Source organism: Salvelinus namaycush, unplaced genomic scaffold (assembly GCF_016432855.1).
Source record: "Salvelinus namaycush isolate Seneca unplaced genomic scaffold, SaNama_1.0 Scaffold980, whole genome shotgun sequence".
NCBI lineage: Eukaryota > Metazoa > Chordata > Actinopteri > Salmoniformes > Salmonidae > Salvelinus > Salvelinus namaycush.
In genome coordinates, this window is record NW_024061731.1 from 51833 (window position 1) to 67362 (window position 15530).

The window sequence follows — 15530 nt, forward strand, 5'->3', positions numbered from 1 at the left end:
AGACACACCCTACCCCACACCACACACACCCTACTACACCCCACACACCCTACTACACCACACACACCCTACCAAACCCCACACACCCTACCAACCCACCACACACCCTGCCACACACACCCTACCACCCACACCACACCTCACACACCCTACCAACCTACCACACACACCCTACCAACCCACCACACACCCTACCACATCACCACACACCCTGCCAACCCACCACACACCCTACCAACCCACCACACACCCTACCAACCCACCACACACCCTACCAACCCACCACACACCCTACCAACCTACCACACACCCTACCAACCCACCACACACCCTACCACACACCCTACCAACCCACCACACACCCTACCAGCCCACCACACACCCAACCCACCACACACCCTACCAACCCACCACACACCCTGCCAACCCACCACACACCCTACCAACCCACCACACACCCTACCATACCACCACACACCCTACCAACCCACCACACACCCTACCACACCACCACACACCCTACCACACCACACACCCCACCACACACCCTACCACACCACCACACACCCTACCACACCACCACACACCCTACCAACCTACCACACACCACCACACACCCTACCAACCCACCACACACCCTACCACACCACCACACACCCTACCACACCACCACACACCCTACCAACCCACCACACACCCTACCACACCACCACACACCCTACCAACCCACCACACACCCTACCACACCACCACACACCCTACCAACCCACCACACACCCTACCAACCCACCACACACCCTACCACCCACACCACACACCACACCACACACACCCTACCAACCCACCACACACCCTACCAACCCACCACACACCCTACCACACCACCACAAACCCCACCACACCACCACACACCCTACCAACCCACCACACACACCCTACCAACCCACCACACACACCCTACCAACCTACCACACACCCTACCACACCACCACACACCCTACCAACCCACCACACACACCCTACCACACCACCACACACCCTACCAACCCACCAGACACACCCTAACCAACCCACCACACACCCTACCAACCCACCACCACACACCCTACCAACCCACCACACACCCTACCAACCCACCAGACACACCCTAACCAACCCACCACACACCCTACCAACCCACCACCACACACCCTACCACACCACCACACACCCTACCAACCCACCACACACTCTACCAACCCACCACATACCCTAACACACCACACACCCTACCAACCCACCACACACCCCACCACACACACCCTACCAACCCACCACACACTCTACCAACCCACCACATACCCTAACACACCACACACCCTACCAACCCACCACACACCCTACCAACCCACCACACACCCTACCAACCCACCACACACCCTACCACACACACCCTACCACCCCACCCCACCACACACACCCTACCACACCACCACACACCCTACCAACCGACCACACACCCTACCAACCCACCACACACCCTACCAACCCACCACACACCCTACCACACCACCACACACCCCACCACACACCCTACCACACCACCACACACCCTACCAACCCACCACACACCCTACCAACCCACCACACACCCTACCAACCCACCACACACCCTGCCACACACCCTACCACACCACCACACACCCCACCACACACCCTACCAACCCACCACACACCCTACCAACCCACAACACACCCTACCACACCACCACACACCCTACCAACCCACCACACACCCTACCAACCCACCACACACCCTACCAACCCACCACATACCCTAACACACCACACACCCTACCAACCCACCACACACCCCACCACACACACCCTACCACACCACCACACACCCTACCAACCCACCACACACCCTACCAACCCACCACACACCCTGCCACTGACACCCTACCACCCCACCCCACCACACACACCCTACCACACCACCACACACCCTACCAACCCACCACACACCCTACCAACCCACCACACACCCTACCAACCCACCACACACCCTACCACACCACCACACACCCTACCAACCCACCACACACCCTGCCACACACACCCTACCAACCCACCACACACACTACCACACCACCACACACCCTACCACACCACCACACACCCTACCAACCCACCACACACCCTACCAACCCACCACACACACTACCACACCACCACACACCCTACCACACCACCACACACCCTACCAACCCACCACACACCCTACCAACCCACCACACACCCTACCAACCCACCACACACCCTACCACACCACCACACACCCTACCACACCACCACACACCCTACCACACCACCACACACCCTACCAACCCACCACACACCCTACCAACCCACCACACACCCTACCAACCCACCACACACCCTACCAACCCACCACACACCCTACCACACCACCACACCCCACCACACACCCTACCACACCACCACACACCCTACCAACCCACCACACACCCTACCAACCCACCACACACCCTACCAACCCACCACACACCCTACCAACCCACCACATACCCTACCAACCTACCACACACCCTACCAACCCACCACACACCCTACCAACCCACCACACACCCTACCACACACCCTACCAACCCACCACACACCCTACCAGCCCACCACACACCCAACCCACCACACACCCTGCCAACCCACCACACACCCTGCCAACCCACCACACACCCTACCAACCCACCACACACCCTACCATACCACCACACACCCTACCAACCCCACACCCTACCACACCACCCTACACCCTACCACACCACCCTACACCCTACCACACCACCCTACACCCTACCACACCACCCTACACCCTACCACACCACAACCCCAAACACCCTACCACACCACCACACACCCTACCACACCACCACACACCCTACCAACCCACCACACACCCTGCCAACCCACCACACACCCTACCACACCACCACACACCCTACCAACCCACCACACACCCTACCAACCCACCACACACCCTACCACCCACACCACACACCACACCACACACACCCTACCAACCCACCACACACCCTACCAACCCACCACACACCCTACCACACCACCACACACCCTACCACACCACCACAAACCCCACCACACCACCACACACCCTACCAACCCACCACACACACCCTACCAACCCACCACACACACCCTACCACACCACCACACACCCTACCACACCACCACACACCCTACCAACCCACCACACACACCCTACCACACCACCACACACCCTACCACACACCCTACCAACCCACCAGACACACCCTAACCAACCCACCACACACCCTACCAACCCACCACACACCCTACCACACCACCACACACCCTACCACACCACCACACACCCTACCAACCCACCACACACACCCTACCAACCCACCAGACACACCCTAACCAACCCACCACACACCCTACCAACCCACCACACACCCTACCAACCCACCACCACACACCCTACCAACCCACCACACACCCTACCAACCCACCACACACCCTACCACACCACCACACACCCTACCAACCCACCACACACCCTACCAACCCACCACACACCCTACCAACCCACCACATACCCTAACACACCACACACCCTACCAACCCACCACACACCCCACCACACACACCCTACCACACCACCACACACCCTACAACCCACCACACACCCTACCAACCCACCACACACCCTGCCACACACACCCTACCACCCCACCACACACACCCTACCACACCACCACACACCCTACCAACCCACCACACACCCTACCAACCCACCACACACTCTACCAACCCACCACACACCCTACCACACCACCACACACCCCACCACACACCCTACCACACCACCACACACCCTACCAACCCACCACACACCCTACCAACCCACCACACACCCTACCAACCCACCACACACCCTGCCACACACCCTACCACACCACCACACACCCCACCACACACCCTACCAACCCACCACACACCCTAACCAACCCACCACACACCCTACCAACCCACCACACACCCTACCAACCCACCACACACCCTACCACACCACCACACACCCTACCAACCCACCACACACACCCTACCACACCACCACACACCCTACCAACCCACCACACACCCTGCCACACACACCCTACCACCCCACCACACACACCCTACCACACCACCACACACCCTACCAACCCACCACACACCCTACCAACCCACCACACACCCTACCAACCCACCACACACCCTACCACACCACCACACACCCTACCAACCCACCACACACCCTGCCACACACACCCTACCAACCACCACACACACTACCACACCACCACACACCCTACCACACCACCACACACCCTACCAACCCACCACACACACTACCAACCCACCACACACCCTACCACACCACCACACACCCTACCAACCCACCACACACACTACCAACCCACCACACACCCTGCCACACACACCCTACCAACCCACCACACACACTACCACACCACCACACACCCTACCACACCACCACACACCCTACCAACCCACCACACACACTACCACACCACCACACACCCTACCACACCACCACACACCCTACCAACCCACCACACACCCTACCAACCCACCACACACCCTACCAACCCACCACACACCCTACCACACCACCACACACCCTACCACACCACCACACACCCTACCAACCCACCACACACCCTACCAACCCACCACACACCCTACCACACCACCACACACCCCACCACACACCCTACCACACCACCACACACCCTACCAACCCACCACACACCCTACCAACCCACCACACACCCTACCAACCCACCACACACCCTGCCACACACCCTACCACACCACCACACACCCCACCACACACCCTACCAACCCACCACACACCCTACCAACCCACCACACACTCTACCACCCCACCACACACACACCCTACCACACCACCACACACCCTACCAACCCACCACAAACCCTACCAACCCACCACACACCCTACCACACCACCACACACCCTACCAACCCACCACACACCCTGCCACACACACCCTACCACCCCACCACACACACCCTACCACACACCCTACCAACCCACCACACACCCTACCAACCCACCACACACCCTACCACACCACCACACACCCTAGCAACCCACCACACACCCTGCCACACACACCCTACCAACCCACCACACACCCTACCAACCCACCACACACCCTACCACACACCCTACCAACCCACCACACACCCTGCCACACACACCCTACCACCCCACCACACACACCCTACCACACCACCACACACCCTACCAACCCACCACACACCCTACCAACCCACCACACACCCTACCAACCCACCACACACCCTACCACACCACCACACACCCTACCACACCACCACACACCCTACCAACCCACCACACACCCTACCACACCACCACACACCCTACCACACCACACACCCTACCACACCACACACCCTACCAACCCACCACACACCCTGCCACACACACCCTACCCCAAACCACACACACCCTACCACACACCACACACCCTACCACACACCACCACACACCCTGTCACACCACCCAAACCAAACACACCCTCCAGCCCACCACACACACCCTACCACACCACCCAAACCACACACACCCTACCAGCCCACCACACACACCCTACCACACCACCCAAACCACACACACCCTACCAGCCCACCACACACACCCTACCACACCACCCAAACCACACACACCCTACCAGCCCACCACACACACCCTACCACACCACCCAAACCACACACACCCTACCAGCCCACCACACACACCCTACCACACCACCCAAACCACACACACCCTACCAGCCCACCACACACACCCTACCACACCACCCAAACCACACACACCCTACCAGCCCACCACACACACCCTACCACACCACCCAAACCACACACACCCTACCACACACACCCTACCACACCACCCAAACCACACACACCCTACCAGCCCACCACACACACCCTACCACACCACCCAAACCACACACACCCTACCAGCCCACCACACACACCCTACCACACCACCCAAACCACACACACCCTACCAGCCCACCACACACACCCTACCACACACACCCAAACCACACACACCCTACCAACCCACACACCACACCCCCACACACACCCTACCACACCACCCAAACCACACACACCCTACCAGCCCACCACACACTCTACCAGCCCACCACACACACCCTACCACACACACCCAAACCACACACACCCTACCAACCCACACACCACACCCCCACACACACCCTACCACACCACCCAAACCACACACACCCTACCAGCCCACCACACACACCCTACCACACCACCCAAACCACACACACCATACCACACCACCCAAACCACACACACCCTACCACACCCCCACACACACCCTACCACACCACACTTACTTTACGGCCACACACCCAGTTATTTTCCTTAATTGTGTGTTAACGTGTGTATTTGTTGTTAACGTGTGTATTTGTTGTTAACGTGTGTGTGTCCCTGCAGCGGGCTCTGTACCAGTCGTCCCACAGCGACGAGAACGATGTCCAGACGGTCAGTCACAAGTGTCTGGTGGTCGGCGTGTCAGAGTACGAAACCATGACTCTGACGCGTCGCTACGCCGACAGCCAAGACCTGTACTACCTGGCCGGGACATACGAACCCACCACTGGCATGATCTATAACACGGACGGAGTCCCCGTCATCTGATGGCACGACACGCTAACGACCCCTTGACCTTGTCCCCGACCAAACGCCGAGGTCGATCCTGTCAACTCGTAACGTTTGATCCGACGAACGAAGAGAGAGACTACAGCCCGTATTTACAAACGCTTGGATCTTCTTTATAAGCTCACACACACACACACACACACACACACAGACTTCTACCTGTAAATACAAACAATAATTCTAACACTCATAGATATATATATATAAAAGACAGGAAGTGATTTTATTTACCAGGGAAGATATCATCCTCACTGGACCGTAGCTGTATGTCACAGTTTGTTTTTGATGAGAGGAGGTCTGTCTATCTGACCCAGACATATTACACTAACATAACATTATGAGAGAGAGAGAGAGAGAGAGAGAGAGAGAGAGAGAGAGAGAGAGAGAGAGAGAGAGAGAGAGAGAGAGAGAGAGAGAGAGAGAGAGAGAGAGAGAGAGAGAGAGAGAGAGAGAGAGAGAGAGAGAGAGAGAGAGAGAGAGAGAGAGAGAGAGAGAGAGAGAGAGAGAGAGAGAGAGAGAGAGAGAGAGAGAGAGAGAGAGACCTGTACTCTGATTGGTGCCTGTCCTGTCTGGACCCGCCTACTCCCCCACGACCTTATTACCTGCTGGTGTTAACAGGGTTCTGATGACATGGTGTTGGAGATATTATCAGTGTTTCTCTGGAGTGAAAACACTCTTATTGCCCCTGTTCCCCATCTATCTGCCCCCCCCCCCCCCCGACACACCCCATGCGCATCCGCCTTTGAGAGACAGAGAGAGAGAGAGACAGAGAGAGAGAGAAATAGAGACAGAGAGAGAGAGAGAGACAGAGAGAGAGGCTGGTTCTTCCTCTGATGTGTTCAGTATGTGATCTGTTCTTACAGTCCTGATGTGTGGGGTGGGGGGAATATTATTATTTAGAAAATTCTAGACGTTAATGTTTTGTAAATGTCCTTGAGCCGAGGGGGGAGATCAGAATATACTTTCTGCCCCTTTAATGTTGTAGAAATACATTGTGGAGGAGGAGGAGGTGGGGGAGGAAGAGGGAAAAGGGTTTGTTTCTTTTTTTACTGAAGCAATCGACTTAATCAGTGTTTCTCCCGATATCCATTTAAGTAGATCAATATTTTATAGTTGATCAATAAAGAGATAAATCTATCGATTGTCGTCTCCTGTCTTATCAGACCTACTAGATCTGTAGCCGATCAATCCTATTGTATTTCAAGTACTTTTTTTTAATGTAATTTGTCCTCAAGTGCTGTGCAGTGCTGAGCAATGTCCTGGCCTGTCCCCGAGCAGCGGCCCAGTTACCGGGAAACGCCCTCCAGAAGGAGAAACTGTGTTCGGCTGGACTCCATTTTGTGTCAGTAATGAAGCTGGGTCCTGTTTTTAAAATGGAGGAGCGGCTTCCTCTCAGGGTCTCCGTGCTGAACGCTCACACACACACACACACTACTCTCCCTCCTCCGCTGTGTGTGTACACCAACCTCAGCTTCATGTCGCCCTGAGAGCTGACGTATACCAGAGTTACTCCCCACCACACACACACACACACACACACACACACACACCCCCCCCTCGCTATCTTTTCCTCACTCACGCACCCCCTGTTTTTCTCTCAGAAATACCATGCATATTCTGACACACCCCCTCCTTGCTCACTCACACACCTTTCAATTTCTCTCTCCCCTCCTCTCTCTCCTCTCTGTCTCTCTCACCCCTCCTCTCTCTCCTCTCTGTCTCTCTCTCCCCTCCTCTCTCTCCTCTGTCTCTCTCTCCCCTCTCTCTCCTCTCTGTGTCTCTCTCTCCTCTCTGTCTCTCTCACCCCTCCTCTCTCTCAGCTCTCCTCTCTGTCTCTCTCTCCCCTCCTCTCCTCTCCTCTGTCAATTCAAGGGTCTTTGTTGTCATGGGAAACATATGTTAACATTGCCAAAGCAAGTGAAGTAGATAATAAACAAAAGTGAAATAAACAATAAAAATGAACAGTAAACATTACACTCACAGACGTTCCAAAAGAATAAAGACATTTTAAATATCATATTATGTATATATACAGTGTTGTAACGATGTGTAAATAGATAAAGTACAAAAGGGAAAATAAATAAACATGAATATGGGTTGTATTTACAATGGTGTTTGTTCTTCACTGGTTGCCCTTTTCTTGTGGCAACAGGTCACACATCTTGGTGCTGTGATGGCACACTGTGGTATTTCACCCAGTAGATATGGGAGTTTATCAAAATTGGGTTTGTTTTCTAATTCTTTGTGGATCTGTGTAATCTGAGGTAAAATATGTGTCTCTAATACGGTCATACATTTGTCAGGAGGTTAGGAAGTGCAGCTCAGTCTCTCTCACCCCTCCGCTCTCCTCTGTGTCTCTCTCTCTCACACAGCATGCCTTCCAGCAAGCTTCTCTGTGGGTGTGTCAGCAGAGACAGTTCTGATTGGCTGAGTTCAAGCCGAACAGAGGCGTCCTATTGGCTGACAGCACATGACTGTCAGAGACCGAGCAGGAAAATGGAGGGGAGGGTGTTGTGTGTTCATAACTGGCTGGTGATGTACGGCCGCGGCTGCCCAAGGCTGCCTGTTCCAATCCAACGATAGAAAGATGTTTTAGAGACTTTTATTTTAAACCTAAACCAAACCTTAGGTCTAACCTTTAGGGGGGGGGGGGGGCTGATTTGTCCCGTATTTTCAGGCATCTCAACCAGTCTCTTGTAGTCACACTTATTAGAATAAATATATTAATATATACTCTGGGGGGAAAAATACAAACGTCCCTTTTTCAGGACCCTGTCTTTCAAAAGATAATTCGTTTAAAAAAAATCCAAATAACTTCACAGTTCTTCATTGCCCAGGGTCCCTGCTCATCTGCGTGAACGGGCCTTAGGTATGCTGCAAGGAGGCATGAGGACTGCAGGTGTGGCCAGGGTCCCTGCTCATCTGCGTGAACGGGCCTTAGGCATGCTGCAAGGAGGCATGAGGACTGCAGGTGTGGCCAGGGTCCCTGCTCATCTGCGTGAACGGGCCTTAGGTATGCTGCAAGGAGGCATGAGGACTGCAGATGTGGCCAGGGTCCCTGCTCATCTGCGTGAACGGGCCTTAGGCATGCTGCAAGGAGGCATGAGGACTGCAGATGTGGCCAGGGCAATACATTGCAACGTCCGTACTGTGAGACGCCTAAGACAGCGTTACAGGGAGACAGGACGGACAGCTGATCGTCCTCGCAGTGGCAGACCACGTGTAACAACACCTGCACAGGATCGGTACATCCGAACATCACACCTACGGGACAGGTACAGGATGGCAACAACAACTGCCCGAGTTACACCAGGAACGCACAATCTTTCCATCAGTGCTCAGACTGTCCGTAACAGGCTGAGAGAGGCTGGACTGAGGGCTTGTAGGCCTGTTGTAAGGCAGGTCCTCACCAGACATCACCGGCAACAACGTCAACTATGGGCACAAACACACCGTCGCTGGACCAGACAGGACTGGCAAAAAGTCTTCACTGATGAGTCGCGGTTTTGTCTCACCAGTAATGATGGTCAGATTCGCGTTTATCGTCGAAGGAATGAGCGTTACACCGAGGCCTGTATTCTGGAGCGGGATCGAGGTGGAGGGTCTGGGGCGGTGTGTCACAGCATCATCGGACTGAGCGTGTTGTCATTGAACAGTACCATAGCAACAGGACATATCAGGCCATAACACAGTTACAGGAATAACAGAGTTACACCTCAGAACATGGGGTGTCCCTATCAGAGGAGTTAGCAGGATGACATGTATAGCAACAGAACATATCAGGCCATAACACAGTTACAGGAATAACAGAGTTACACCTCAGAACATGGGGTGTCCCTATCAGAGGAGTTAGCAGGATGACATGTATAGCAACAGAACATATCAGGCCATAACACAGTTACAGGAATAACTGAGAGTTACACCTCAGAACATGGGGTGTCCCTATCAGAGGAGTTAGCAGGATGACATGGAATAGCAACGGTACATATCAGGCCATAACACAGTTACAGGAATAACTGAGAGTTACACCTCAGAACATGGGGTGTCCCTATCAGAGGAGTTAGCAGGATGACATGTAATAGCAACAGAACATATCAGGCCATAACACAGTTACAGGAATAACTGAGAGTTACACCTCAGAACATGGGGTGTCCCTATCAGAGGAGTTAGCAGGATGACATGGAATAGCAACGGTACATATCAGGCCATAACACAGTTACAGGAATAACTGAGAGTTACACCTCAGAACATGGGGTGTCCCTATCAGAGGAGTTAGCAGGATGACATGGAATAGCAACGGTACATATCAGGCCATAACACAGTTACAGGAATAACTGAGAGTTACACCTCAGAACATGGGGTGTCCCTATCAGAGGAGTTAGCAGGATGACATGTAATAGCAACAGAACATATCAGGCCATAACACAGTTACAGGAATAACCAGTCGTGTCCAACCCCCCCAGACAGGTGTATGTCTAATGGTGTCTAATGACCCAGAGTACATATAGAGTTAACCCATCTTACTCTTCTACAATTAATAATTAACACACATGGTCTGGGAAGTTCTCAGTACTTGCAGGTGCCTTGATGGAAGAGTGGGGTAACATCTCACAGCAAGAACTGGTAGATCTGGTGCCGTCCATGAGGAGGAGCTGCACTGCAGTACTTAATGCAGCTGGTGGCCACATCAGATACTGACTGTTACTTTTGATTTTGAACCCCACCTTTGTTCAGGGACACATTATTCCATTTCTGTTAGTCACATGTCTGTGGAACTTGTTCAGTTTATGTCTCAGTTGTTGAATCTTGTTTATGCTCATACAAATATTTTACACATGTTAAGTTTGTTGAAAAATAAAGGCAGTTGACAGCGAGAGGACGTTTTTATTTTTTGTTGTTGCTGAGTTTATATCGTCATGGTAACGGTGAAGCTGAACACAGATCTGATATTCTGCACAACGCAAGATGAGACGTATGGCCAGTGTCATAGGTCATATCGTCAACCAATCACATTTCTCAAATCCTTTCAGGCTAAACTTGGAGAGGACAGTTATGCATGCCTCACTACTTACAGCTTACAGAAAACTAGTAAATATATATAGGCTTAAGGTATTCATTCATATAGGCTTAAGGTATTCATTCATATAGGCTTAAGGTATTCATTCATATAGGCTTAAGGTATTCATTCATATAGGCTTAAGGTATTCATTCATATAGGCTTAAGGTATTCATTCATATAGGCTTAAGGTATTCATTCATATAGGCTTAAGGTATTCATTCATATAGGCTTAAGGTATTCATTCATATAGGCTTAAGGTATTCATTCATATAGGCTTAAGGTACATTTCATCTAACGTGTGACTCTCTCCACATAGTTGGGGTACTGAGTGTGCTCTGAAAAATAAGAATTTAAAAATAACTTTTTTTTCACGAAAGTAGTGGACTGGGCCTTTCCTACTTATATACTATAACACTACTATATATATATATACTATAACACTACTATATATATATACTATAACACTACTATATATATATACTATAACACTACTATATATATATATACTATAACACTACTATAAATATATATACTATAACACTACTATATATATATACTATAACACTACTATATATATATACTATAACACTACTATATATATATATATATATACTCATAAACTACAATATAATATATAACTATAAACATACTATAAATATACTATAACACTACTATATAATATATCTATAACTACATAATATATATACTATAACACTATATATATATTACATATAACACTACTATATATATATATATATACTATAACCTAATATAATATATATACTATAACACTACATAAATCTAAATATACACTATAACACACTTATATATATATACTATTAACACTACTATATATATATACTATAACACTACTACTATATATATACTATTAACACTACTATATATATATACTACTAACACTACTATATATATATATACTATAACACTACATATAATATAATACTATAACACTATATATAATATATACTATAACACTACTATATATATATACTATAACATACTATATAATCATATACATAACTATCTTAAATATATACTATAACACTACATATATATATACTATAACACTACTATATATATTAACTATAACACTACTATATATATATATACTAATAACACTACATATATATATATATTATACTATAACACTACTATATAATACACACTATAACACTACTATATATATATATATACTATAAACTATTACTATATATATATACTATAACACTACTATATATATATACTATAACACTACTATATATATACACTATAACACTACTATATATATATACTATAACATATACTAATATATATTACTATACCTACTACTATATATATATACTAACACTACTATAATATATATATACTCTATACACTACTATATATATATATATACTATAACACTACTATATATATATATATTATAACACTACTATATATATATACTATAACACTACTATATATATATACTATAACACTACTATATATATACTATAACACTACATAATATAATAATACTATAACACTACATATATATATATACTATAACAATACTTAATATATATATATACTATAACACTACTAATATAAACTATAAACACTAATATACTATATATTATACTATAACACTACTATATATAATACTATAAACACTACTATATATATATATACTATAACACTACTATAATATATATACTATAACACTATATTATATACTTATATATATATAAACTACTATACTATCTAAACATACTATATATTTATTCAAAAAATAAACACTATATATATATACTATAACACTACTTATATTATATATACTATAACACTACTATATAATACTATACACTACTATATATCTATATACTATAACACTACTATAATATACTATAACACTACTATATATATATAATATTACTACACTACTATATATATACTAACACTACTATTATATATACTATAACACTACTATATATATATATACTATAAAATACTATAATATATTACATAACACTACTATATATATATACTATAACACTACTATATATAATACTATAACAACTACTATATATATAACTATAACAACTATATATATATACATATAACACTACTATATATATATATACTATAACATACTATAATACACTATAACACTACTTATATATATACTATAACACTACTATTATATATATACTATAACTCATACTATTATATATATATACTATAACTACTACTATATATATATACTATAAACATACTATATATATATACTATAACACTACTATATATATATACTATAACACTACTATATATATATACTATAACACTACTATATATATATATACTATAACACTACTATATATATATACTATAACACTACTATATATATATACTATAACACTACTATATATATATATACTATAACACTACTATATATATATATACTATAACACTACTATATATATATACTATAACACTACTATATATATATATATACACTACTCTATATATATATACTATAACACACATATATATATACTATATATATATATACATACTATATTACTATAAACATACTAATATATATACATAACTACTACATATATATACTTAAACACTAATAATATATATATATATACTATAACAATACTATATATATATATACTATACAACTACTATATATATATACTATAACACTACTATATATATAATATACTATATACATACATATATATATACTATAACACTAATATATATATACATATATAACATACTCATATATATATACTATAACACTACTATAATAATATATATATATATAACACTATATATATATACTATAAATACTACTATAATATATATTATAACATACTAATATTATATATACTATAACACTACTATTATATATATATAAACTATAACACTACTATATATATATATATACTATAACACTACTATATATATATATATATATACTATAACACTACTATATATATATACTATAACACTACTATATATATATATACTATAACACTACTATATATATATATATATATATATATATACTATAACTACTACTATATATATACTACTATATATATATACTATAACATACTAATATATATATTACTATAACACTTACTATATATATATATATACTAATAACACTACTATATATATATATATATACTATACATACTATAATATATACTATAAACACTACTATATATATATACTATAACACTACTATATATATATATATACTATAACACTACTATATATATATATACTATAACACTACTATATATATACTATAACACTACTATATATATATATATACTATAACACTACTATATATATATATACTATAACACTACTATATATATATATATATATACTATAACACTACTATATATATATATACTATAACACTACTATATATATATATATATACTATAAATATATAGTAGTGTTATAGTATACATATATATATATAGAAGTCTGTAGTGAAATCTGTAGCTTTACTAGTATCAGGTGCAATTGAGTAAATAAAACAATAAAGGTGTTTAATTATGAACAGGATTCAATAGGG

At 45.5% G+C, this 15530-nt stretch overlaps 1 protein-coding gene across 1 annotated transcript in view; it reads left to right on the forward strand.

Moving 5' to 3' along the window:
• Positions 1 to 7022, forward strand: part of LOC120043635 (trinucleotide repeat-containing gene 18 protein-like) — a 58845-nt gene extending 51823 nt beyond the window's left edge. The window contains exon 15 of the mRNA XM_038988189.1: positions 6637 to 7022. Within this exon, the coding sequence (XP_038844117.1) occupies positions 6637 to 6840 (204 nt within the window). The 3' untranslated portion in view covers positions 6841 to 7022. The remainder of the gene's footprint in view (positions 1 to 6636) is intronic.
• Positions 7023 to 15530: the final 8508 nt, after the last annotated feature.